Source organism: Aedes aegypti, chromosome 1 (assembly GCF_002204515.2).
Source record: "Aedes aegypti strain LVP_AGWG chromosome 1, AaegL5.0 Primary Assembly, whole genome shotgun sequence".
Lineage (NCBI taxonomy): Eukaryota > Metazoa > Arthropoda > Insecta > Diptera > Culicidae > Aedes > Aedes aegypti.
Window position 1 is genome coordinate 75,345,997 of NC_035107.1, and position 26,937 is coordinate 75,372,933.

The 26,937-nt window shown below is 36.3% G+C and overlaps 1 protein-coding gene across 1 annotated transcript in view; it reads left to right on the forward strand.

Annotated features, from left to right (window-relative positions):
• Positions 1-10,599, forward strand: part of LOC5569922 (EF-hand calcium-binding domain-containing protein 1) — a 106,733-nt gene extending 96,134 nt beyond the window's left edge. Inside the window, exon 5 of the mRNA XM_001658771.2 lies at positions 10,052-10,599. Coding sequence (XP_001658821.2) covers positions 10,052-10,070 — 19 coding nt within the window. The 3' untranslated portion in view covers positions 10,071-10,599. The remainder of the gene's footprint in view (positions 1-10,051) is intronic.
• The last annotated feature ends 16,338 nt before the right edge of the window (positions 10,600-26,937 follow it).

Here is a 26,937-nt window from a genome sequence, read left to right on the forward strand (position 1 = left end):
CTTGAAGAAAAAGAAGAAAAAGAAGAAGAAGAAGAAGAATTTCCTCCTGGAATTCTCCCAGAGTTACCACCAGAAAAATCGCTAATAGATATATTCCAAGGATTTCTACAGATAATCCTCCAGGGATTCCCTTGTAATTTCTTCAGGGATTCGTTCTGGGCCTCCGAAAAACCCTCCGGGGATTTCCTCAAGAATACCTTGCACCAAAGGTTCTCCCATTATTTCCTGTAGGAATCTCTGGAAAATCCTCAATATAATTGATATGTAGGGTAGGTGTACCAGTTATGGCCATAGTGGTTCCCTATTTCGCCATACGTGATATCTTGTATGCTTTTACATTTTGAAAAATCTTTTGTGTTTTAGCAGTAAAATTAAGGACAAATCTTGATGTTAAAACATTCAAAAAGATTAAATATGTAAAAGTTATCCAAATTTTGCATATGGCCAAATAGGGAACCACTATGGCCATAACTGGTACACTTTCCCTATAGAAAATTTCCTGGAGGTATCCCTGGGAGAATTCCTGAAGGAAGCTCATGAGGAAACCATTTATAAATTCATGAAGTTTTTCTTGTACATTCTTAAGATGGATTTCTGGTGGGATCTCCAGAAGAATCCCCGGAGCGATCTCTGGCAGAAATCTCAAGAGGAATCTGGAGAGGACTGTCTGAGGATTTTATGGAGAAATATCTGAAGCACTCCTTGAAGAAATTGTCGTGGAGAAATCACTTACAAAATCTTTGAAGGATTCTCTGGAGGAGTCTTTGAAGTAATCTTTGCAATGATTCGTGGGAAGGTTTCTTGGAGAACCCTCGGATAAATTTCTGGAGAAATCCCAGTAAATATTTGACTGGAGTTCTCCATGAAGGAATCATAACTCCTACGGAAACTCCTGGCGAAATTGCTAGAGAATCTCTGTAGAAATATACCTGCCCAAATTTCTGGATTAATCCTTGGATGAATCCCTGAAGGAACTTCAGGCAAAATTCTTGAAGGTATTTCTAGAGCCCTATCGGAACCATTCTAGAAAATCTGGTAGCAAACAAAAGTTCTTTTTGGAGGAATCTCTGGTAGAACCGCTAGTGGAATTTCTGGAGAAATCGCTACGGAAGAGATTATCTTGTAACTTGGAGGGACTTCTGGTGTAATTTCTAAAGGAACCTTCAAAGAATTCCTGGAGAAATCTCTGTAAGAAGAGTCCCTGAAGAGAGGAATTCTTGAAGGAATCTCTGGAGGTTTTCCTTTCCCCCTTTTTGAACTGATCCCAAAATTTTGATTTCTGTTAAAAGTTATAATTCATCAGCGATTTTTGTTTACTTATAGGTAAAAAAAATGGTTTTATGACATAATAATGTTATGATTGGTAGGCCATATAGCCGTAGCGGTAAACGCGCAACTCTCCAGCAAGACCAAACTGATGAGCAATGGTTCAAATCTTCGTACTTGCCACACAATACACACATGCGAAAATGGCCAATTAGCAAAGGAAGTTCTCAGTAAATAACTGCAGAAGTTCTCATACTAACACTAAGCTGAAAGGTTGGAACATAATGCCACGAACAAGAAGAAGTAATCTTATTAACTGTGCTCCTGATGTTCTTGTGAATCGGAATGCAAATCATGACATTAGAACCTTCGTACCATAGATACGGATGACAATCAAACAGGTTCCAGATGCCCTTGTACCCAGAATGGCCATGCTCACAAAAAATATCCGGAGTTTCATTTTAAAATTCCATTTTTCACATAAAGCTGGATCATTTTTAACCCCTAATGTCACATTTTTTGTAAAGCCTTCTTTAAGCACGAAAATGTTGGTTTGCAGAAGATAGAAGAAGTCAGAAAATTTCAGACTTTTATCCCTCTTCTCCACAAAGCTACTACTTCTTTACCGTGCCGATGCCAATGCACAATGAAGGTTAAAATTGTTCTACTTCTTGGCATAACGTTTCCACTGGGACAGAGTATGCTTCTCATATTAAAGCACTTATTATTTATTTATTTTAACTAAATAATTTAGAAAGAGGGAAAAGCCCCTTTGATTGATTATCATTAAAGAAATCGTTCTCAAAAAGGCATAAAACCTCTTTATCTTTTCTAAAATCGTTATAAAAAAATATTATAAACTAAAGGCTCAAACGGCATTAATTCATAGCAGAGCCACAATCTTCAAGGAGGACCAGGAACCAGAATCTACTTGAAATCATCAAAAAGGGACAGATCTGGGAACATTTTCTTCAAACCAATTCTGAAATAAAAAAGAAACAAGTATCAAACATAATATGAAATATCATTCAAAAATCTATAAAGTAATTTCAAAGATGGTAGAAATCTACTTCCTAATATGTCTCGTACAGATGAAGGAAGATGATCATGATAATTCTTTAAATCACTAACAAATTTATTTCTCGGAATAATGTATCGAGTACAGTGGAAAACTATATGATCAATATCTTCATAAGTTTCACAACAATCACATAAATTAGAATCACTTATATCAATACGATATAAGTGACTATTACAAATATAATGATTAGAAATTATTCTTGATAATGTACAAATAAAATTTCTTCCAACAGATATTTTTCTGTACCACGTAGTTTGATTGACAATAGGAAAAATAGAATGACACCAACGTCCTTTATCACTAGAATTCCAAGAAATCTGCCAATTGTTTAAAGAATGTTTTCTTAATTCATTGTAATATTCAGATGATGCAATTTGACGATCATACCATATTCCACAGCGAACACCCAAATTAGCTAATGAATCAGCCTGCTCATTACCATAAATATTGGAATGAGAAGGAACCCAAACAAATTTAATAATGTATCCCTGAGTATGTAGATAAAATAGTTCTTCTTTAAGTTTCAAAATGATATGATGAGTTTTAGAATTAAAATTGATAGTTTTAATTGCATTCAAACAACACAAGCTGTATGAACATATGATAAAAATATTGGGTGAAAATTGTTTAATCAAAGAACACGTAAAATATAAGGCTGTTAATTCAGCTACGAAAATTGAACAAGGTGATTGGAGTTTGAAAAAATATGCTGAATAATGATTATACACTCCAAAACCAGCAATACCTTGGGTAAATGATCTGAAAAATAAAACTGTTTGGCATCAAGACCTATAAATTTACGTTTAAAAAATAATGGAGCAAAACGAGAATATTCATTATTTGAAATTTGTTTCAATTCTTCATGCAATGACAAATCAATATTAGGTTGAAATGAATGAATATCTATACCAAAACTATGAAAATGAAGAGAATGATTTGAATTTAGTGCCACATTTATAGAACAACAATAATTGTAAGAATCTAAAATTCTACAAGTAGGATTTATATCATGTAAACATTTCAGTATATTAACTATTGGATGGTTTATACTGAAGCATTGAATCATAAATTTACAATTCAATTCATGTAAACGAATTTTCAACGGATGAATTCCAGCTAAAACTTCTACAGATTTTGTGTGAGTAGAGTTCATCAATTTCAAACAAATTCTTAAGCATCGATATTGAATTTTTTCAAGTTTACAAAACTTGGATTGGACCGAACTTGCAGAAGTAAAACATCCATATTCCATAACAGAACGAATAGTGGTTTTATAAAGTGTAATTAAATCAGAAGGATGTGCACCCCACCAGGTACCAGTAATGGTTCATAGAAAATTTTTTCTCTTTGCACAAACAACTTGAATGTATTGAATATGTTTATTCCACGATAATTTCGAATCGAACCATAATCCTAAATACTTATACTCATCAACTTGTTCAATTTCGTAACCATCAAGATACAAATGAATATTAACAGGGGAACGCTTGCGAGAAAATAAAATGAATTTGGTTTTAGACACGGAAAAAGAAAATCCATTATTATGAGCCCAAATAACATTGTTATCCAATGCATTTTGCATAAAATGACGAATGATTTCTCTATTATTACCACAAATAGAAATAACCTTATCATCAGCAAATTGATAAAATTGACAACCGTTTGGAATAACAGAAGAAATATCACTCGTAAATAAATTATATGAAAATGGACTCAAACAAGAACCTTGAGGAAGTCCAAAGTAACTATAACGAATAAGTTTAGAAGAACCATCATGAAAAAAATGCATTATTTCAAAAGAGAATAAATTTTATAAAAAAAAATTGTAATTATAAATGGAATTTTAAAACTATTTAATTTATAAAAAAGTAGATCAATTAAAACAGAATCATAAGCTACTGAAACATCGAGAAAAGTAGAAACCATATCCTGCTTTCTATTAAAGCAAAGATTAATTTGCGAAGCTAAAAGGACAGTGCAATCACGAGTACTAAAACGTTTCCTGAATTCAAATTGAGAAGATGATAAAGTTTGATTATTTTCAGCCCATAATTCAAGACGATTTAGTAACATTCTTTCCATGAGTTTGCGAAGACATGACAATAAACTAATTGGTCTACGACTATCAACCAACGAAGGATCCTTGCCTGGTTTTACAATACTAACAACCTTAATTGAACGCCATTCAGAAGGGAAAATGTTTTGCTGAAGAAATGAATAATACAATGCCAATAAATGAGACTTTCCTTCATGGGGTAGATTTTGCAATACAATGAATTTTATGTTATCTATTCCTGGTGAAGTGTTTTTAGTAATAGATAACGCTAAATCAAGCTCTTCTAAAGAAAACAATGCACAAAGCTCAGGAAAATAATTATATTTTTGATTATTTTTGAAAGAAGTAGCGTGAGGAACTAAAGCTGGACAAATTTTAGATGCAAATGTATCAATCCAATCCTCGGAATACTCTAAAATATTTGGAGGAGAAAAATTATAATTTCTCATATTTCTAGCTACCGACCATAAAGAAGACAAACCAGAATTTCTATCAAGATTCTCAACAAAATTTCTCCAATAATTTATTTTTTCATATTTAGTAACTCGAGTAAATTGAGCTTCAGCTATACAATATGAAAAATAATTTTCCCTTGATCCAATACGACGGAATTTTTTGAAAGCTTCTGATTTATTTTTAAGTGCTATTGAACAATCATTATCCCACCAAAATGAATGACGTCTGTTTTTAGTGCAAATATTTGATTTAATTTTTTTACTTTGAGATTTCAGTAAACAATGATTTAATGTCTTCGAAAATTGTTTATAATTTTCTAGTGGTGGTAAAGAATATTAAAAACTGATTAATGAAAAGGAAATTAGATCAGAAAATTTTTCCCAGTCTACATTTCTATACAGATCAGGAACAAATGATTCATTACATGTAGAATTACAATTAGAACAAGAAATTTCAATTAAAATAGGTAGATGATCACTACCATTAGGATCATTGATAATTTTCCAAGAAGAAAAAAAAAGATAAAGTATTGGAACAAAGAGATAAATCAATACATGTATGATGGGCAGGTGTAACAGCAATTCTAGTGAATGATCCATCATTAGGGATATTTAAATTGAGCTCATCAACCAATTCCATTATCAAATTTCCCCTACCATCAGTATTATTACTACCCCAAGCTATATTATGAGCATTAAAATCTCCTAATATATAAAATGGAGAAGGAACACTATCCAAAATATTTTTAATTTGTGTTAAAGAAATAACAAAATTTGGAGGAATGTAAAAACAAATAATCGAAAATTGAATGTTATTATGTTTAATAGTAACAGCAATGCATTCTACAGATGAATTAGGAGGTAAATCCAAATATTTAAACTGAATACCATCACGAATCCCAATAAGAACCCCTCCAGATGGAGTATTTCTATCTTTCCTAATAATATTATATGACGAAATATGTATGTTTTTGCATTCAACCAACCAAGTTTCATTTAAACAAAATACATCAATATTGTAATTTGACAGCAATGATTTTAATCTATCAAGTTTAGGAATTATACTACGACAATTCCATTGTAAAACATTCAGGGTCTTAGAATCGATTGAAGCCATTAAAAAGAGAATAATGAAGAAAAGAGGGACCCAAAAGAATTTAATTTATCAAGAAGAAAAGCTAAAACTGGTAAACATTTTTTAATCAGTTTTTTTTTTTTCAAAAATCATTTAACTCTAATAAATCTATTACCTGTTCCAAAATGCTCAAAATGGAATTATCATGATTGTCAATTTTTTTTTGCAGAATCATCAATATTTTCTTTAGAGTTTTTATTGTTGGAACAATCATCATTTACTCTTTGAAATCCTGGTATACTTTTGGGATTTGAAGTAGTATCAAGAGGAGGAAAACTTTTATCAAATGAAGTAGATGGCTGAGGATCACAATTATCATTAATTTTACCAGATAATAAATTTGCTCTCTTTCTCTTGGTTGGAGGTTTGTATAAAAATTGATTAGAATTTTCATTTAAATTATCATCATCATAATCTGATAATGTTTCAAAATCTCAGAAGCTTTTAAAATTTGTGAATAAGAGAAACGATTTTTTAATTTAATTTGTTGATTGAACTTTTGTTGATTTGCTTTGTAAACTGAAAACTCTTTGATTGAACTATGATTTAATTTACAATAAATACAAACATCAGAATGTTTATCACATTCTGATGACAAATGGGATTCACCACATTTCGAGCATTTTGGTTTGTTTGAACAATTCTTTGAAGTATGTCCAAACAAAAGGCAACGAGTACAATGCATTAGCCTAGGATAATAAAGCCTCACACTGTATGTAACATTGTGAATTGATACAAACTCGGGAATCACAGAGCCCGCAAAAGTAATTTTCATACAATCAGAATGGACATAATTTGTATTACTGCCATTAAATGATAATTTGGATAATCTATTACAATCAAGAATTTTCACAGGCAGTGTTGCGAAAAACTCAATTTCTCACAACTCACGCTTGAGATTTATCATGCGTGAGTTGTTAATCATGCAACTCAGCAGTCAAAAAATCATGGCTGAGTTGGCTCAACTTGTTGACTCATTGTCTCGTATTTCCACAGTTTACTCACACATGGCATTAATTTATTGTTAGTCTGATAAAATTATAGTAATTCTTTCTAACGTAAACAACAACATTCGGGTTTCACAAGTTTTTGCCGGGTTTTGCGACTGAATCATTTTTTACGGTTTGAGTTGATTGAGTTGATTTTGCCTCAAAATCTCAAGCGTGAGATTTGCGAAGCAGATCTCTAATGAGTTTGTTCTCACGGGAGAGCGTATTGATTGAGATTTTGAGTGTGAGTCTATCAACACTGTTCACAGGTGAAATTGATTTATTTTTAAAAATTCCTAAACCATAATCAATAACATCATTACAACTCAAAAATTCGTCATAAATGACACCACTAATTTCGCATGAGTCGCAAGGTGCGTACACTCTATATAAATTTGAAAATAAGTTAGATTCAAGTAGAGCATTCGCATCTCCACGAGAACCAAAAACTACTCTTAACTTATCCAAAGATATTTTTTTGATTTCTTTAACAGATTTGTATTGTTTATACACCTCTGCAGAAATCAACAAAACATTTATAGGTTTGTCCTTTTTCCGAAAATAAACTGTATATGGATCAAGAAAACTGGCAGGAAATAACTTAACTCGAAATGGTTTGGATGCTGCCTCAAGAGGTGCAGAATGATCATCCTCTTTTGAATTTAGTGAATCCCCGTCGGTTTCCATAATTGGAAAACAACGGGGAATATTAATCAACAAAAAAAACCTAATAAAAGCTACAAATGAAGAAAATTGTAGAAATAAGAAACAAAAAAATTGTACTCAGCTCAATCCAAAAACGTCAAAGTTTCTCTTCTTGAAAGTCAACTTCAAACTTCAAAATCCACGCAATACAGAAACTGGAACGCTTCTAAAGCCAAAAGTTCTCTTGAACAGCTTGCCACCAACAGTTCGAAAAAGAAGTCCTCAGTCCAAAGTTCACAACAATTCCTCCTCAGTGGAAAATACAGCATAAACTTCAAAGAAATCTTCACCCTCCAAAAGTTCGCAAAAATCCAAGACGAAACGTCCTTCGTAAACACCAAAGCACTCACGAACTTCAACTCTTGAGCAGCCACAGAAAAATTTTCTCCTCCTGAAAAAAGAGAAAAAATGTCAGACGTTGAAAAAAAAAACACGTCCTGTTACTTCAAGGCCTACTACAGCAATGATTAAAGCACTTCACACTCTAACAAATATGAACTGAGAGCTTTCTTTACCAAAATTTCCATTTTGTGTGTATTGTATTGCAAATTGTGTGGCAAGCACGATGATGCTCTTTGTCCAGAAGAGTGAAGAATAAATATTGTATATTTCTTTTCCTGCTGGACTGCGAAGTGCAGCCTCATAAGTGCGAAAGTGTGAATAAAAGTGCGGGATTGCATTGAACTCTGTTGGTATATTCAGAGCACTTATTCTTTGCTTTACGAAGAGTAAGTCCCCCGAAGACACCTACCCGACTTGATGCAATTGCGCACTTTTATTAGCGTTTCCGCACTTGTAAAAACTTCTGAATTCAGTGATGAAATAAATGCGCAATACTTCCATTAGAAAAAAAAACTTTCTGTACCAACCGGGAATCAACCCCATCCACCTAGCATGGCTTCACTTTGAAGCCACAGACATTACCATCAGGCTAAGTAAGATTTATGAGTATGTAAATGACGGTTAGAATATTGGTCAATATTGCTATACTCCACAAGTCGACAGATTCGGCAACAACTTTCTATACTTTTTTAAAGTCAAACTCTCAAATCCACTTTACTTATTTACACATTCATTGTAATCACCTTCATGCATGACCCAGTCCCAAGCCGCAAACAACAAATTCCCATTCCAAAAGAAAATCGCAAAAAACAACAACGGAATTTCCTCATTGAGCATCCATCCTTTTGGATCTGTTCGAACTTCACTACGCGCTGTAAATACACCTCACCGCTTCTGATATTGTCTCGCGTCTTGTGCCGCAATTCCGTCGTCTTCACTTTACGCACACCCGGAAGCCACTTATACTTGCTCGTATTGACGAGTTAATTTATTAACAATCAACATACACTGCCGTGCAAAAGTTTGGAGTTACCCCAAAAAAAAAAACACACAAAAGGGTCTTGACCATATATCTGGGATAACACGTCGATATTGAACCTAATTGTGTCTCATTTGAAGGGCATTGGATTAATCTTCCTTCGAAGGTATATTTAAAAAATATGGTTTTTGGATTTTCTACATTTTAACTTGAAATAGTGATATTTTTCAAAATGACACAGGCTAATTTGTTTAGCATTGGATCGATAAAACATACACTCCAGTACGGCAATAGGGGGGTGGGACATTTCGCATAAGGACGTTTCGCATAATGGGCATTTGGCATAATCATAATAATATGCCTTCTTTAAAATGCTACCTGTTCTTGTATGAAACTGCTTTATGCGAAACGTCCATTATGCCAAACGTCCGTATGCGAAACGTCCTTATGCGAAACGTCTTTATGCGAAATGGGTCACCCCCCGGCAATAGAACCTTCGTTTCAAAACAGAGCACTTAAAAGATTTTGGTGGAAAAATCTGAAAACTTTTCAAAATCAATAAAACAATCACACAATCACATACATGTCATACAGTGGGATGACACTATACTTTTGCACGATAACTTGAATGACTGTTTAATTGATTTTTAATATTACTCAGCCAGAATTTTAAAAGAAAAAGATAAAAAAGAATAAGAGATTATGGTTTTAATACCGTATTTAAAAAAAGGTCAATTCAATGCTAAGGAAAAAACACGTTTTCCCGTGTATTTTAAGTAAAAATTTAGTAAAAATTTTTTTTTTTTTTCTTAAAATACCTACGAAATAGGATTACCTCATTGTCTTTCAAATGCGTTATATATAGTTAAAAATAAATGTGTATTTACAGAGTTGTAGATAGAACGTTGATGTATTTTTACAGGAGGTGGCCCCAAACTTTTACAGTGTGATAACTTTTGTTACAAAAAAACGTATTTTACTAATCGACTTTTCATTCTGTTTTTCTCCCCGCAAACCCTCTTTTTTCCCTTCAATCTAAACAGCCAAGAAGAGTCAACGTAAGTCACCCGGCTACACAACTTCCTGTACCCCTCACGCGCGTAATTCCTCCCATCCCCGTACGATATTGATGCGTATATTTGATGGCAGTTTCAATAATAGTAAAGAAGGACACCTCAATAAGCCGATGACCTCCATTACCGACACGAGAAGCATGCAGTACACCGCAAGCCGAAGGAAGAAGCGAGCTCACATCAGCACGTAGCACAAAAACTGAACGAGACTTGAACGAGGAGGCAACGAACTGCGAGGAACCTGCACAAATCCCGTTCCACTAAATGGGGGACCTTTTTTGTGTGTGAAGTCTGAAGACGCGACAGGTGAAGATTGATAGATTGGGTTAATCGATGTTTCGAAGATTCTAGATTGGTTTCGGCAATGATATGTGAGAATGGTAGATGACCTGCTTTTTTGCGCGTTTCACGAATTTGCGAAACTAGTTGAATCTACACAATGTGATAGATGCTTTATGAGATTGGAAAACATGATGTAGCATATTATTAGACACGTTGAAATAAAAACGCGAAATTTATTTGATATATGATGCCTCATCCGAATTGTCGTTTCTCATTTGGTTTTTACTTTCATTAAAGGGTTAACTGCGGATTCAGTAATTACACTCAACTCTCTTTTGCTCGATATTTCGTATCTAGATATAGAGTTAAGCGTGGGCCACAATGGTCCGTCAACTTCAACTAACAGCTCAGTTTGAAGCAATGATTTTCTATCAAGCAACCCATAAATGATGCGTTGCGTCAAATGCACGCATGTACTAAAAACTCTGACGCTGTTCTTAACTTTGAAAATTGTCAAAGGGATCGTTCAAATATTACGTAATTCAACAGGGGGAGAGAGAGGGGGTCTTACATAGTGTTACTGTCCATACAAACATTTAAAATTTTTCATACTGAAGCTGTTACTTGGTGGAGGGAGGTCAAAATTCTCAAATTTTGAACCCAAAGCTGACGCATCTGATGCGTGTTGATTTTCCTTTCGAGTGTAGTTGTGTGAACTGTTATTAAGGAACTATAGAGGAAATCCTGGAGGAACTCTGGAGAAGAATTCCTGGAGGAGCTACGAAGAATTTCTAAAAGAAATTCGAGTATATTCTACAGAAGCTTTGAAAGAATCCCAAAGGAACTACGGAGAAAATTAAAGAGAAACTCTGAAAGAAAATTCCTGGAGAAATTTCGAACCTAATCTTGGAAGAACTCTGAAGAAATCCATGACATCTTAATTCTTAAGGCATCTCCGGAGGAACTATGGAGGAAATTTCCGGAGCAATTTCTGGAGGAATGTCTAGATGAAACCCCCGGAGAAGTTTCCACAGGAAATCTCCGGGTAAATTCTCTACAAAAATCCCCAGAAGAAATCTTAGATGAAATCCCTGGAGGAATTATTGAAATCCTCTGAAGAATTCCTGTATAAAATCTCCGGAGTTGTTTTTGAGGGAAGTCCCCGGAGGAATTCTTGGAAAAAATCTCTGGAATAATCTTTGGAGCGAACTCCAGGAGGGATTGCTAAAGAAAATTCCCGATGGAATACCGAAAGAAATCCACGGAGGAATTCCTGGTGGAAATCTTTGGGAAATTCCTGGACGAAATCTTCGGAATAATGTATGGAGGAAAACTCCAGAGGAATTCCTCAAAAAAATCTCCGGAGACATTTCTGGAGGAAATCCCTCGAGCATTTTTGGAGCAAATCCCCATTGGAATTTCTGCAGGAAATCCCCGGAGGGATTTCTGGATGAAATCCACGTAGAAAATCCTGATGGAAATACCTGTAGGGTTTCCTGGATGAAATCCCCGAATGAACTCGTGAAAGAAACCCCCAAAAAGAAATTCCTGGAGGAAAAAAAAATTCGGGTGGAAATCCATGGTGAAATTCCAGGTGGAAAACCTGTAGGATACATTGCAGGCACTTCGGTAGAATGCCTGGAAGAGCTCCTGAAGATTTCTGTAGGAGGACTTCGTTGAGGAACTCTGAAGCTTTCCGGACGAAATCTGAAAGAATTACTGAAGCCTATCTGAGAAAAATCCTAGAGGAACTCCGGTGATATGTTTGGAACACGCTAGTACTGTAATGTGAGTACAAACTTACTATCTCATAGTAAAAACTCATTCTTCAAACCATAATAAAGAAATTTGCTCAAGAGAGAAAGTCAATCCGACGGATAACAGAAGAGATATTCATGAGCTTGTTTGCTATTTTTAAGCTTAATATGTGCCCTGCCAACATGTATAAAAATCCCTAACAAAATAAGTTTATACTTACATTACAGTACTAGCGTGTTTGGAACATTTCTCAAAATTTTTTCATAGTAATTTTCTTTGTCGTTGGGCTACCTTTAAATCACCACGTAGAAAGCTGAAAATTTCACATAACTCTATTTTTATGGTAAGAATGGTAAAATACATATGGCAGATTGGATTTTCAGATTGTTTTTAAATTTGAATCGCCCTAATACACTGGCATCATCATGTAATCCATGTTCGCTAAATATCAGTTCCTCATTTATTATTCTCACTAAAAAAGAAGAAATTTCTTTTTTGACTTCAGCCCTGACGCTAGTACCCTAATAGTAGAAAAGTCTTATTCAATGAGTAGAACTAGTTAGGGGTCAAGATGTGTGCGAAAATGGTCGCTCGTCGTGAGAACATAATGGAAATTACGAACACGCGGTATTAATAAGTAAATGCGTGTATGAACTGGTATTCATGCTATTAGCGATTTTTCGCGGTCACCACCGCTCATCATTGTCAGCAGCATCAGCGCCATCATCATTATTCGTGTGAGTATCCATCAACACCGCACAGTGGTCCAAAGTTTGTCAAAGGTCATTAAATCAGTAGAAGAATTGTTTTGAAGATAGTTGTTTTCTTGTAATCTTCAGCGGCCAAATTAATCCAGATGCCGTAAAAGCTTGCCCACGATAACTTATATGAAATTTCGCCTGAAACTCTCATCAAAATCGATCGAACGATGGCTAAGATCTAGAATTTTGAAAGATTGATGTCGGCACCCAGTACTGTGTTAATAGAAATAGCATCATTTAGTCTGTTGAAATCATTCGTCCATATTGATGTAAGCTAGTGCCAAAACAAATTTCTTGGGGGATCATTAGGGTGCGGCTTATTTTTCAAAAGTTCTCAAAATTTTGTGAGCTCTTCTGAAATCAAATCACGTGGAAACAGAAACTTCAAAATTGGAACCAAGAATACTAACATTTAGAAGTGGCGCAAACGACTTGAAGGTAAATTTTCTAGTTATAAAAAATGACCTTCAGTGAAGTATACATAACATTGTTATTTTTCAACCGATTTTGAAATTATTTCGGCTAAATGGCGTTCGGCAAATGACCCGGAACCAATATCACTATCCTTCTTGATCACTATTGTTGCGGTTTATTCTTCAAAAACTCTCAAATCCAAAAAATTCGTGTGCTTTTCTGAATTCAAATCACATTGAAAGAGAAACCTCAAAGTTTGAGCTAAAAATATTAAAACTTTTAAAAAGTTATTAAAAATAGCCTTCAGTGAAGTCACCATAACTTCGTTATTTTCTAACAAATTTTGAAACGTTCAGCACCATCTTCAAAATTGAACTTATGAAAAGTTTGTAGAATACCAAATTTGTCTAAAATTGAAACTAATCTAAGTAAACTATTACTCCATTTTTTTCCTCATTTTACTACAAAAGTAAGAGGTTGTTTCCGAGGTACAACCGCCAAGTTGACGTTGGATAACGTTAGCTTCTTTTATTTCCTGGCTTGAGACCGTCACAAGCTTATGAAAGATATTTACTGATAAAATCCATTCAATTTTCATACTGTTTGTTGCATGTCAATTCTGACCTATCATGGACATTGTGTGTTATTATTTGGTTGGTTCGGTTAACACTTCAACGCCGATAGAGTCGGTCGATGGAAGAAGAAGCATGAGCGGTAGCTCTTGCTCTTCAAACAAATACATATTCCGGTTGAACGTTAGGTCCACGCATGACCCACTAAAATTGTTGCTTTAGTGGGTTCCGAAGCCAGTTTGAGGTTGAGGTATTTCTCCATGAAGCCCGCGAACTCCATGTTCTCCTCTTTACTCAAATCGATGTTAAAGTTGCCAGTCACGATGATTGGCATGATCTCCTTTTGATACTCGAAGAAGTTCCGCACCATGAAAAACTTCTTCTACTTCGTCGCTTTATCATGCATTAACATGTTAGGTAGCGACGGCGACAACGGCATAATTCAAAGCAAGTAAAGTTTGTAAGTATGCTTAAAATATATCCCCGAGCCCGATTTCATTTTCTAAACTCGTACCAATTAGCTCATACGTTTGAAATAATTAAATTTCTGTTAGATATCATTTTTTCTTAGGAAATTGCCTAAATTTAAGCGTTTCCATTGCAATTCTTGAAATTAAATATTCATTAATTCTTTATATATTGCATTATTCGGATTCCTGGAGATCATATTCCTTATGTAGAGTTGTTTCAAAAAATAACAATGATCGCATTGACCAGTGATCAATTTCACCCCGATATGGGATCCCCGATTTTCTATTTGGTCGGCGTTAAGTCAGAGTGGACCAAGTGACATTTTTCATATTTTGAGAAAAATGGGTTTAAAGTCTAACGCTCTGTAATTTTTGAACTCGTTTAAAATTTGGTTCAATATTTCTATACATTAATGTGTTACTTTCAAACAATATAATGTGAAGCGATAATCTTGAAAAATCATAATCCAAACCTCTGATAGAACGATTTTTTGATGGACTATGTGTACTTGGTCCACTCTGACTGAACTAAAGACCACCGTTCAGTGAGTTGGTTCACTCAATAGAAATATTAGTAGTAGAACGCTAATGGCGTTGTTGTCACAAAACTGATTTTAATTATTATTACCTTAAATTATGGATTTCCATTGTTTGTTCAATACCATGCCGTTGTTTTGGTTACTAAAATTAATCTGACACTTTGATACCCGGTACTGAAGCTGTCAGTTCGTGGCAAACTAGATGTTGGTAACACGATCAGCAGCGACATTAGCATTCTTAGGTTAATGCTTCTACTGTTCACTCTGACTGAACAATTTCAAGGAAAATAACAATCATTCAATGCTTGCATGGTCAAACTGGGTGCTCATCTCTAAGAAAAACAGATTATCAAGACCCTTCGACACCTGTATCGTAAATTCTTCAATAATCCATATCGTCAAAACGAAATCAGTAGCATTACGATAGCTAGAAAAATAAGGTGTTGCAGGGTCAGAGTATTGAAGCCCAGAAATAATCAAATATGTGTTCAGTCAGAGTGAACCAAGTGAAAATCTTTTGTAGTGAGCAAAATATACTGGTCTGATAAGCGGATTCTAGCACACTCCATACATAAACCATAGAACAACCATAAACTTCAATCGGAATTTGAAATTGATTCAAAATATGCAATAATCAATCAGTCCATTGCTTTTCAACACTTGGTCCACTCTGTCTGCACATAAATTGTTGCAATTTCTGACCACCCATCCAAATATGGTAAATGATCAAAAATCAATATCAAATGCATCGAATTAAAAAATATTTATAAATTTCTATTGATGGATAAGACGACGAAGCATTCGATGTCGAGAAATCTGACAAATCTCTTAAAATGTTTTTTATTCCCTCGCATTCATCAGCGCGTTGATAATTTTCGCTGATATGGTAATAAGCACTTGGTCCTCTCTGACTGCACACTTATAACGATTTATATTGATCATCCAAAGTAAATTTGTAACATATCTCTCGCAGTTTACAGCATTCTTAAAATCTGGTCAAAGTGAAACAGAGGTAAGGTAATTTCGCATCTAATGAGAGAATAATTCAATTTTCCCAAGTTTTGTACTTGTTCCCCTCTGACTTAACGCCGACCATTTAAGGGATGATTTTTAGCACTAAAACTAGAGTGTCCATTTCCCGGCCATTTTGCTCGTCCCGGGATTCGGGACAAAAATCTGTGCTTGTCCCGGGAAATCCCGGGATCCCGGGGTTTAACAATTTTTAAATAAAAATAGCATTTCGGTTGAAATAGAAGTACAAATTAAACAATACATATTTTTTTTTTTCAATTAAATAAACAGATAATGTAACTTTTCAAAATAATATGTTAATTATAGCAAATCATATTTCAGATAAGACTTTCTTATTTTGACAAAGTAACCTAACAAAAATCAAAACGTAGCTTGACTAATTACGGGTCTTCTATGTATTTTTTTTTAATTCTCTATAACATTTATGAATGCAATATAATAAAAACTTAAGTCATAATTTTAATGCAATTTGCTTCAAACATTTGAAAACTCAAGCGAAAGAAACGATTAAGGCCCAAGTAAAAATGGTGCAAAATTCAAAACTGAAAAATCAGTTTTCTCTTTTTAAATAGGCTAATCGAGGAAAATAAAAACACACAGCTCTTTTATTTGCCAAATAAAAAGGCTGTGTGTTCTTATGTTCATCAATTTATTGTTTTAAAAGGAGAAAACTGCTTTTTCAGTTCTGACTATTGAGCCATTTTTTCTTGCACCTTAAAAATCGTTGAAGATATTGTAGATCATGCTACAAGTTAATTACTGAAAATTATTGACTGAAGTTTACTGCCGTGAATCGCAAGTCAGTCCCATCTGCATTTCTGTCAAAATTGAGCTGATTTCATTAGATCATCTAATGATCTTTCAGCTGCACTAACGTGAAATCACTTTTTGTTCAGTAAAATTAGGGAAAAAAAACACCAAGTCGAATTGCCTCATAATGAAAAGTAAACGCATGTCAGTCCCTGTTTCAATCTCTTGGAAGTTTTTGAATATTTGTATGGAAAACGAGATTGAAAACTTCTCAGTCAATTTTCTCAATGCCTACTTTTTACAGGTGGTACTGACTTGTGAATTGCGGCAATTTAGGTGTACTAATGTTTAAAAGAAAAGCATTAAAACTTTGCAACGAGACAAATAAACATATGTGTCTCTTACTTGGTAAATTGATCTTTTCATGACAATAGTTACCGTAAAACGGGGTAACTTTGTTAATGCGGGTAACTATGATAGTGCGGGACCCACCACATACTAAACGAAATAACAAAGTTTCTGTTAATCAGAGCAGCAAGACGAATGCAAAAGTTAAGAGTATTAGAATGATACTTCATGTCAAAGCTATTTTCGTTGGAATAAAGTACATTTGAGGATTTGTATGCAATTGTTGAAAAATTATAAGATTTTAGCATTTTTGAAACGCTTAAAACAATATGTTCTACGATCACTATTTGATGAAGTCATAATGAGTTCGTCAGTTATCCTGACAGCCTAGTTATAATAGAACTTGAATTCGGTCTCAAATCTTTTAGTGAAACCCATTTTTACAAACTGGGACCATTTTAGTAATCTAAGTCAGAAATGTCCATATAGCGTTAAACGCCTAGAGGTATGCACCGCCCTATAAATGTTCCGTAATTCATTCAATTTTGTTCGATTCATACCCCATTATCAAAGTTACCCCAAAACAGAAAACCGACTTTCCATTCTATGAAAATTTATATATCCATTCAGAATAAATCGTTTGGCAATCTATCAAGTGCAATCGATAGCTAGGATGTCAGTACTTGTTTTAAAAGTATCAGTTGTAATTCTTTGAAACAACAAGCATAAATATTGAAGTTTTCTTCGAAAAAAAAAACTATCAAAGTTACCCCGTTTTACGGTACTCGTTTATTCTATTTTTCATTATGCTTTTCTACTTTATCAAATAAGGCTGATAGTGAGGAAAAACGTCATTGTTGTCAGAAATGAAATCCCGGGAAACGGGAAATCCAGAAATTTGTCAAATCCCGGGATTTTTTGTTCCGGGATGGACATTCTAACTAAAACACATTTGTTGGAAAATTTTGGCACATGAGCCAAAAAGGCTGACCGTCAAACAGTCAAGAAAAACCATGAAGAATAATCAACCCGAAATTACGGTACATATAAACTTCAAAACGCCAAAACCTTATAACAGCAAAAAAATGTGCTTTTTTATGGAAAATAAGACATGCTTCGATATTTACCCATTTATCAAGAGTTTAGTCATGAAATTAAAAGGTTTTATTATTGGAGTCGATTCGCAGAAAGATTTCCAATCGATTGGTGCAAGAATCTCGGAAATCTATCCAGACGTTAGTTTGTTATTAACAGTCAAAATCTAACCACTTTTCGTGACGCGAGCGATTTTCGTTTTTTGAAATTGTACCCCAGTATGTTGCCGTACGACGTTATCCAACGTCAAAAAGCTGACTTACGAAAGATGGAAAATGTGATGAAAATTTTATCGATGAATTTTACGCACCATTCCACCATTCACATTAGAGACGCATACATGAATGGTCAATCCCAACTAACATTTAGTGCAAATGTAAACATTCTCTAGGCCCTCTTTATACGGCTTTATGCTGAGTAAAGGCGCTGTACATACGAACGAAAGCTTCTATGCGATCGTTTTACCAACAAATTTGGCGAATATACTCAGCTACTTTTAAGCTGTGATGGCAGCTCTTATTCATACCGATCATTGCTCTATCTCGACAGTTATACGACAAGTAGCTGTGTAACATCTTCGGAAGGCGCTTTCTCGACCATTTCGCAACTGTTGAATAATTATTATACAGCTTCGCTGTATTATCGATTAAATATTATTTTCTAGCTGTTTCACAGCTTCCGGAATTCATATCATAACTATCTAAATTTAATGTTCCCAACGTTACCTGCCACCGCTTCGAATCGAACTCACGATCTCTTAATCCACAAGTCTCGACGCTGTCCTTGCTGCCACCACAGTCTATATCGAAAGGCCAGGAAAACACACCGTTTTGTTCTACATCGAAAACGGTTCACACAATATTTTATAATGATCGTTAAAGATCCATAGCCGCGCTATGATCGTAAAAGATCCATCATCAGGCTGTAAAAGGGTGCGAAACGTCAAACGCAATGTTTACATCCAACAAGCTGAGTAGATGCGCCACAAGTTGTTGTTTTACAGCATACTGCTGTATACTCGCTGTATAATTAAGGACAAAGCGCTTCTTAAATATATATTGAGCAGTATAACAAATCATATTGTATAGAAGCAGCCGGATTGATGATGGCGAGTTTTATTCCACATCATTAGGTTGCTATCTTTTACGGTGTTGAGTTACAGCTTAGTGAAAGCATCAAAAGCGATAACTGACGAAATTTATTCAGCTAAGATTTGTAGCTGCAAAACGTTTGCGTTGCAGCTGTATTAACGCTAATCGTTCTATTTTTGACAGCTTTAATTTTTTGCTGCGTTCGCTGCTTCAATTCAACTGTTATACAGCACAAAGCAAATAATCTTGGCTTATAGCGCTAAAATTGTTAGTTGGGAATCCTTTATAACAGTATGGTAAACATTTTTTGTTCGCTAATCAATATACTGTACTGCTTCTCATACTATTCTGAGTAAAGGCTCATTCGAGGTAGTGGCGTTCAGGGTAATGACCCATTCGGGGTAATGGGATGGAGCCATTGATGATGTTGGAATCTAGCACCAGAGATTACCTTCGACTGTGGACAACTCTTAGGCTCCAACACTTAGTAGTTTTGGGGATTCCATACGGGCTTCATTTCCGAAAGTTGGTGGAACAATGAATTTCTTCAGTTCTTGAGTAGCTTCTTCGCGTTTCCAATGATCCATAACAATCCGATAACTTTCACGTAAAAGATATATTTTGCCTTCACATTTATACACTTAACATGGATTTATTTTACACTATTTACAATTACAAAGGTTACTAGTTTACATTCAACATTCAACACTTATACTGCAGTCCATGTAGACTCTGTCGTGGTTTCCTGCGCACTGAGTAGCCTTAAAGTATTTCTTGCCTGTTCCCTCTGTGGTGATATTAATCATATTCTTCTCCGTGGGGATGATGGGGTGAGGTGGAACCAGTGAGTTTTATAGAGAATGAAGCCTGGGATACAAGCTTGACATACTCCCGAACATCCTCACCCACCCAGAAATTACACAAATTTCTGAATATATCGAATGAAATGCCTCCCTAATCGTAAATTATGGTTTTGACTTGAAGTCCCTGTTCTAGCGTCATATAATGAAACTGCAGTTTTCTCTCCGTGCCTATTGGTCTTCGTTGTGTAGTAGGAGTAGCCGACTCCCATGTTGACCTTCGTGATTCCCTCTCCATCGTGACCGTTGATAGACATCGGCGCGTGTAGTATGATGGTACCCAGAGAGAAAAGGTGGTGTAGTATACACAAAAAGCCTTGACTTCGGCCAGGCATATACTGCAAACTTTACCTGTTGAAACAGTCTGATGAGCCCAACTAGTGTTATTGTCGCGTCGTTGTATTGCAAATGCCTCAGGGTGATCTACATGTCAGCCGATATGCGTTTGTGGATGTAACTCGCCTAATCTCTGTTTGTTGATACCCAAGATCTCATTCCGGTTTGGTGCGGGTCGCGCATTGTGTATTGGAGAGGAAATTTTGGTTAGAGGAGTACGAGTGGTCCGTGCTTCGGCCGTACATATATTTAGGTAGTACTGACCTGAAAAAGCAGAAGGTATTGCAGTTTCTCCATACCCCAATGTACCGATCAGTTGATCATTTGGAAGTGTTGAATCACAAGAACGTGTTGTTCTCCCGTACGCCAATCTGTTTACCATTTCTCACCCACCACCAGGGGAACACTCCGTATGTCTGCGTGGTGCTCTTGAAAATGTCTAAAAAACTAACAAGGCAGGATCGTGATGCTGTAGCCTACAGTATTTCTGACCCGTTGCGAATTACCGACTAAATGAGTGCTTGCCGGTGATCTGAGCACCATCCATATAATCGATAGTTTCCGTGTAGTGTGCTTTTGTGAATATTGAGCTGTTTGACTTATCGGTGGACACGGTTAGTACACCGTGTACCGCCGCGAATAACGTTTCGAAACCATTCCGTCATGTATAGAAATTGATTTTCCTTATTGAGTATACTTTGATCGCCGTGTCTCCGTTAAATGCTTGTGGTAACTATGAATCAGCACCGTTGCTGATTCAAAAGCCAAATTGTGAAAAGTTCATGTGCTCGCTGGGATTAAGACAATTAGTTGCACAATGCAACAGACGAGTCCCTGTGACCCGCATCCAGTGAGATGAAAAGCACCCTATGTGCTCCGAATAACGATGAAGAAGAGTGGATACTTCATCGCCAATACGTAGTCTCCGCCGTTGGAAACTATTTCGATTACCTTCGGTTCTCCTAGTATCCGAAGAAGGGTTTGGACACCCCTAGTGTCCATCCAATGCACTTGAACTCCCTTGAGCTCAAGCATCCATCGTTTCCACCGTAGGAAACTATTTGGGTTTGATTCGAATACCCCCAGTATCCGAAGATGGGTTTGAACACCCTTGTGTCCATCCAGTGTACTTGAACTCCCTTGAGCCCAAACATCTGTATAGGTAAATGAACACCCATGTGTCCACTGGTGAAATATTTGAACATTCGTTATGTTCAAATCCATGATCCTGATGTGCTCAGATGCTCCTAGCATCCAAGCCCGTGGTACATTTTGTGTTGGAGAAATGTTAATGTGTTGATTACAGCTGTGTTAGAATTCCATCCACATCAGTATCGCTGTTAGCCGCTCAATTATATAAATTGTAATCGGTAATCGCAGTATTTCCTTAATTGCCACGACAGAGCTGGTTATTTGTATAGGATACTTGCGCTTATGCCGCTGGTGATTCGTTCGTGTTGAACATCGAAGAAGACACCATCCATAGAGTGAGTATGACGTTTCAGCTAAATGAGTGACCATGTGCTTGTGTCTAGTGTTTTTGAGAACCGTCGAGCTGATCGTGATGTAGTAGTTGATGAAGCCAACTTGATCGATCGCCAGTGATGTTTTGCTCGCCGTAGTGTTGTGGGAGTACATAGGAGTTGAAGAGGATAAAATTCCAATTACCAATGGTAGATCTGGGTGTGCTTCGGTAGACACACACTAAATCACTAACCTGGAAAACCATTGATATAGCTGCCTCTTCGTACCAGTGCATATTCCAGATTTATCCAATGCCATGCTGGATGAGTTGATGATCGAGATAGTGTGGGTGAGATTTGCTGCCGCCCCACCGATGTTTGAGCTGAGAACCCCTTGAAGTTTCGCCAAACCGTATGACGTTGTGATGCAAACTAACCAGCCATGTTTGCTATCCCGAGGTGTTCAGAGGATTTTGAAAAATGTACTCCGATCCGATTCGGTATGGTCCGATGTTCCAATCCGATGTTGGTATGTTGCTCCCAAGTAAGTAGTGAAATTTGATCGAAAAACGGCGTTAGCATATAGAAAGGCGTAGCTTCGACTAGACATACACTAAGTGTAAATATTTACCTGTAGAAACAGCAGGGTTCGCTGACTTAGTGTTGTCCTTTGGTGATTGTGGTCCGATTAGTCTCCCATAGTCGAGTATTGCCGTAACACGTCCACCAGTGTTTATGTAAAAATGAGTGATTACGAATTCTGACATAAGCGAGTTGGCGCGAATTGCTTCAAGTAATGGTTGCTTCGGATAATATCCTTTGTCCTCTGTGTCCAGCCATTTTAACAGATGTTCTATTCGTTTTGCTCGCTATCCTTGTATCCATATGATCTCACAAATGATTGTTTGTAACTATTGGCTTGAAGATGGTGTCTTTCAATACATCCCGTCCTGTTAGCACCTTTTTCATACGATGTCTAGCCCGTCCTGACCTAAATCCGGCTCGAAGGACCATTATGTTGGAGTCTAGCACCAAAGATTACCTTCGACTGTGAACAACACTTAGGCTCCAACACTTAGTAGTTTTGGGGATTCCATACGGGCTTCATTTCCGAATGTTGGTGGAACAATGAATTTTTTCAGTTCTTGAGTAGCTTCTTCGCGTTTCCAATGATCCATAACAATCCGATAACTTTCACGTAAAAGATATATTTTGCCTTCACATTTATACACTTAACATGGATTTATTTTACACTATTTACAATTACAAAGGTTACTAGTTTACATTCAACATTCAACACTTATACTGCAGTCCATGTAGACTCTGTCGTGGTTTCCTGCGCACTGAGTAGCCTTAAAGTATTTCTTGCCTGTTCCCTCTGTGGTGATATTGATCATATTCTTCTCCGTGGGGATGATAGGGTGAGGTGCAACCAGTGAGTTTTATAGAGAATGAAGCCTGGGATACAAGCTTGACATACTCCCGAACATGTTGGATTACCGGACCCTTACCAACATCGATTGGGGTTTCATTGGGGAACACTGCCTGAGAAGGGGTCCTTTGGAGTTGTAAGATTCTAAGCAGGTACGTTTCCTTTATTCCATCCAAAGAGGGGGGGGGGAGTCTTGTCCAAAGCACGAAACTTTACATCGTCCAACATACGACACAATAAGCACACACAAGCAGATATATTTCCACATTTAATTACACTTAAGTCCATATATGACACTATTTACAGGTCACAATTACAAAATACAAACTTATCACATATTGAGTTATAGGTCATCCTCGACCTTTCCTTTTACCAACAGAGAACCGACTGATTAGCCTAGACTTTGAATTCCTTCTTTTGGTTTTAATAAGAGAGAGAGAGATTCCTACATTTTACAGTGGCGTTGCTAGAAATGGGTGGTTGGTGATATATTGGCTTTTCAGTCTTGACAAAATTAAAAACTGTTATTTTATTTTGTCCAACGTTTCGGTCCGTTTGGGACCTTCCCAGTGTTGACCAGACTCATTTCCCCGAAATTCGAATTGTGAAGCCATGAACTATTATAACTGTGCGTTGCATTCCTGAGATGGAGGGGGAGGTGGTTGGGCTTGAGTGTTGCACATGGGATCCGACAGTTTCGATCTCGGTGGGCCGCAATACAAGTTTCGGTGAAATGATTCGCACTCACTCACTCACTCATTTCATTTCACCGAAACTTGAATTGTGGCTCTCTGGGATCAAAATTGATCGATTTTGTGTGCAGTACTCAAGCTTAACCATCTGCTTTTCTATCTTAGGAGGATAGAGCATGGTTGTAGTAGTTCGTGGCTTCGTAGTTCGGAAAATGTTATTTTCGGGGAAATGAGTCTGAACAACACTGGACCTTCCTCAGGGACTCTGGAAATTTATTATGTTTTCATATAATTTTATGTTTAGTTTTAATGTTATTGAATTTTTACCAATTGTTACAGTTCTTTCGTCCAGTGTGGTTCGGTAGAACCTGTAACTGTCTGGAGGATCGATTTTCTGTTTGAATTACAAAAAGTTAATATCGACACTCATTTTACGCCTACGCATTCTTTCCGTGTACTTACTCCCGCACGACCGCAGCCAGTTTAGGATGCTTTTTCGGTGGGAAAATCGAACTTAAAGCTGCGCACCGGAATTTAGTACCTGATCCAATATCGATCACCATTGCTTTTCGTTTTTGTTGTAGTGTTCGTGTGGCATGTCGTATTTGTCAGTGTGTGTAATTAAAATCTAAATTGCAGTGTGTGTGTGTGGGGATTTACAATTTGTTTTTCATGTTCGTTTTGATCGATCTGTTCTGTTTCTCCGGTACAGCTGATTTTCTGTCTATTATGTAATTATAGTCTAGACTACAGTGTGCGTGTGGGGATTCACAATTTGTTTTGTATGTTTGTTTTGATTAGCTTGTTCTGCCTCTCCGGTCCGGCTGATTGTTTCTCAGCCAGTGTAGAACTCCTCAATAACATTAAAACTAAACATAAAATTATATGAAAACATAATAAATTTCCAGAGTCCCTGAGGAAGGTCCCAAACGGACCGAAACGTTGGACAAAATAAAATAACAGTTTTTAATTTTGTCAAGACTGAAAAGCCAATATATCACCAACAACGAACTACAGTCGAACTACCAACGATACAAGAAATGGGTGGGGCTGCTCCCCAACATCCTCACCCACCCTGAAATTTCCTTAAATTTCTGAATTACCGTAATCCGGGGTAACATTGATCATTTTTTTGAATACTTCTTAAATATTTCGTTCGAAATTGCAAATGTCGCAAATTTTATATTTTTAAAACAAGTACTGCCTTCTATAGCTCGTGACTATGTACTGTATTTTGTTTTTTGAAAGATTTAAGCATGTTAAAAAAAATGATTAAGGCGATTTTTTGATTAAGCTGATATGGGGTAACATTGATCACCCATGTAAACAATATTCGGTAGTATTGAAAATGTCGTTACTTACTTAAATCATGGCTCCCGAAGCCGAATATGAAGGCCAAACGCTTACAAGTCATTTACTTTTTAAGTTATTTTAAAATTAAAAACACCTCGAACCACGGAATACGCCTAAAGGTAGGAAATTTCCTAAGGGAATTCTATATTCTTAATAGTAATTCGGTAATGTTGATTAATTGAGCATACTTATAAAGGTTTTGACAACGGAATCGTTTTCGGCGATGCCATTTTTAGTAAGAACCACATTTTCCTTGCTTATATCGTTTGCGGAACTCATGTGAGACATGAATATTCGGTAGTGTCATCCTTACCAAGTAAAATCATTATTTCGAAAAGTTAACAAATTTACGCATAAGATGAATGCTATTTTCGCAAAAATATTAACTTTTATTAGCTCATGAATATAAGAAAGAGAAGCACCATTCATGGTTTGGAAATATTTCATCAATAAATGATAATACGAACTTTTGATGAGATAAGTCATTCCGATCAATGTTACCCCGCTGATCAATGATACCCCGGATTACGGTATCTTCCTACTTTTCTTTGGCCACATCACTTAAACCTTTCACAAAGTTTTGTAGTTCATAACGTTGCACGGGGCTTAGCTCACCCACTATCGAAGAATGCTATCGCAAATGTTCTAGGCATATTACGAATCCATCAATGCTATTGGTTAAATTCTTCCTCCAACACTGTGAAGGTATGATGCTCCTCGTTCCTTTCTTCCTCATTTGGTTGTAATCAATACTCTCCTTCATGGATGACAGATGCTCGACAATACGATGTCAATTAACCGGTAACAAGAAGTTCGTGTGTAATACGCAATAGAAAGGCTAGCTTCATAAGGCATATACTTATGTTTTACCTGGACAAAATCTGCTTGTTCAAGGTAAGTGTTCCATTTACGTCCGATCGGTTGTTCCACGTGATGTATTCCTTCCTCCAGTTTCCTTCGCGTTGAACATTGATTCATAGGCTTCAAACCACACTTTGTTGCTCGTCGTTTAGTTTACATGTGAAAAAAATTCATTTGTGCATGATATTAGAATTCAGGGTTATGTCATTCGGGGTTATGGGTCATTCGGGGATTTGGGATTCGGGGTAATGGGATACAATATTTACAAGTGCGATAATGCTAATAAAAGTGCGCGATTGCATCAAATCGAGTTGGTGTCTTAAGCGGGCTGATTAGAAAGAATAAGTGCTCAGAAGATACCAACACGATTCAATGCAATTCCACCTTTTTATTCACATTTTCGCACTTATAAAGCCGCACTTCGCAGTCCAGTAGTGATAAAAATATATAAAATTTTGTTGGCCTTTTATATGGAGTGAGACCACTGTGCGCCGCCACGCTATGCTGAGTGCTGACCGGTCGCGTTTCGTCCGAAGGGTCGCAAGGTGAGAGTTATGGCGATTCGCGTCGCGCGTGATTCCAACAGGGCTGTATTTGCGGTTGATCATGAGATTATTCATAGTTCAATATGTATGTAGGTATCGGCACACAGGGTGGACATTGTTGTGATTACAAAACAGGTTCCGAGAACTTCAGAACCAGAACCGCAGACGACAACAAAGTCTGCCAGCCAAGCCATCAATGTCG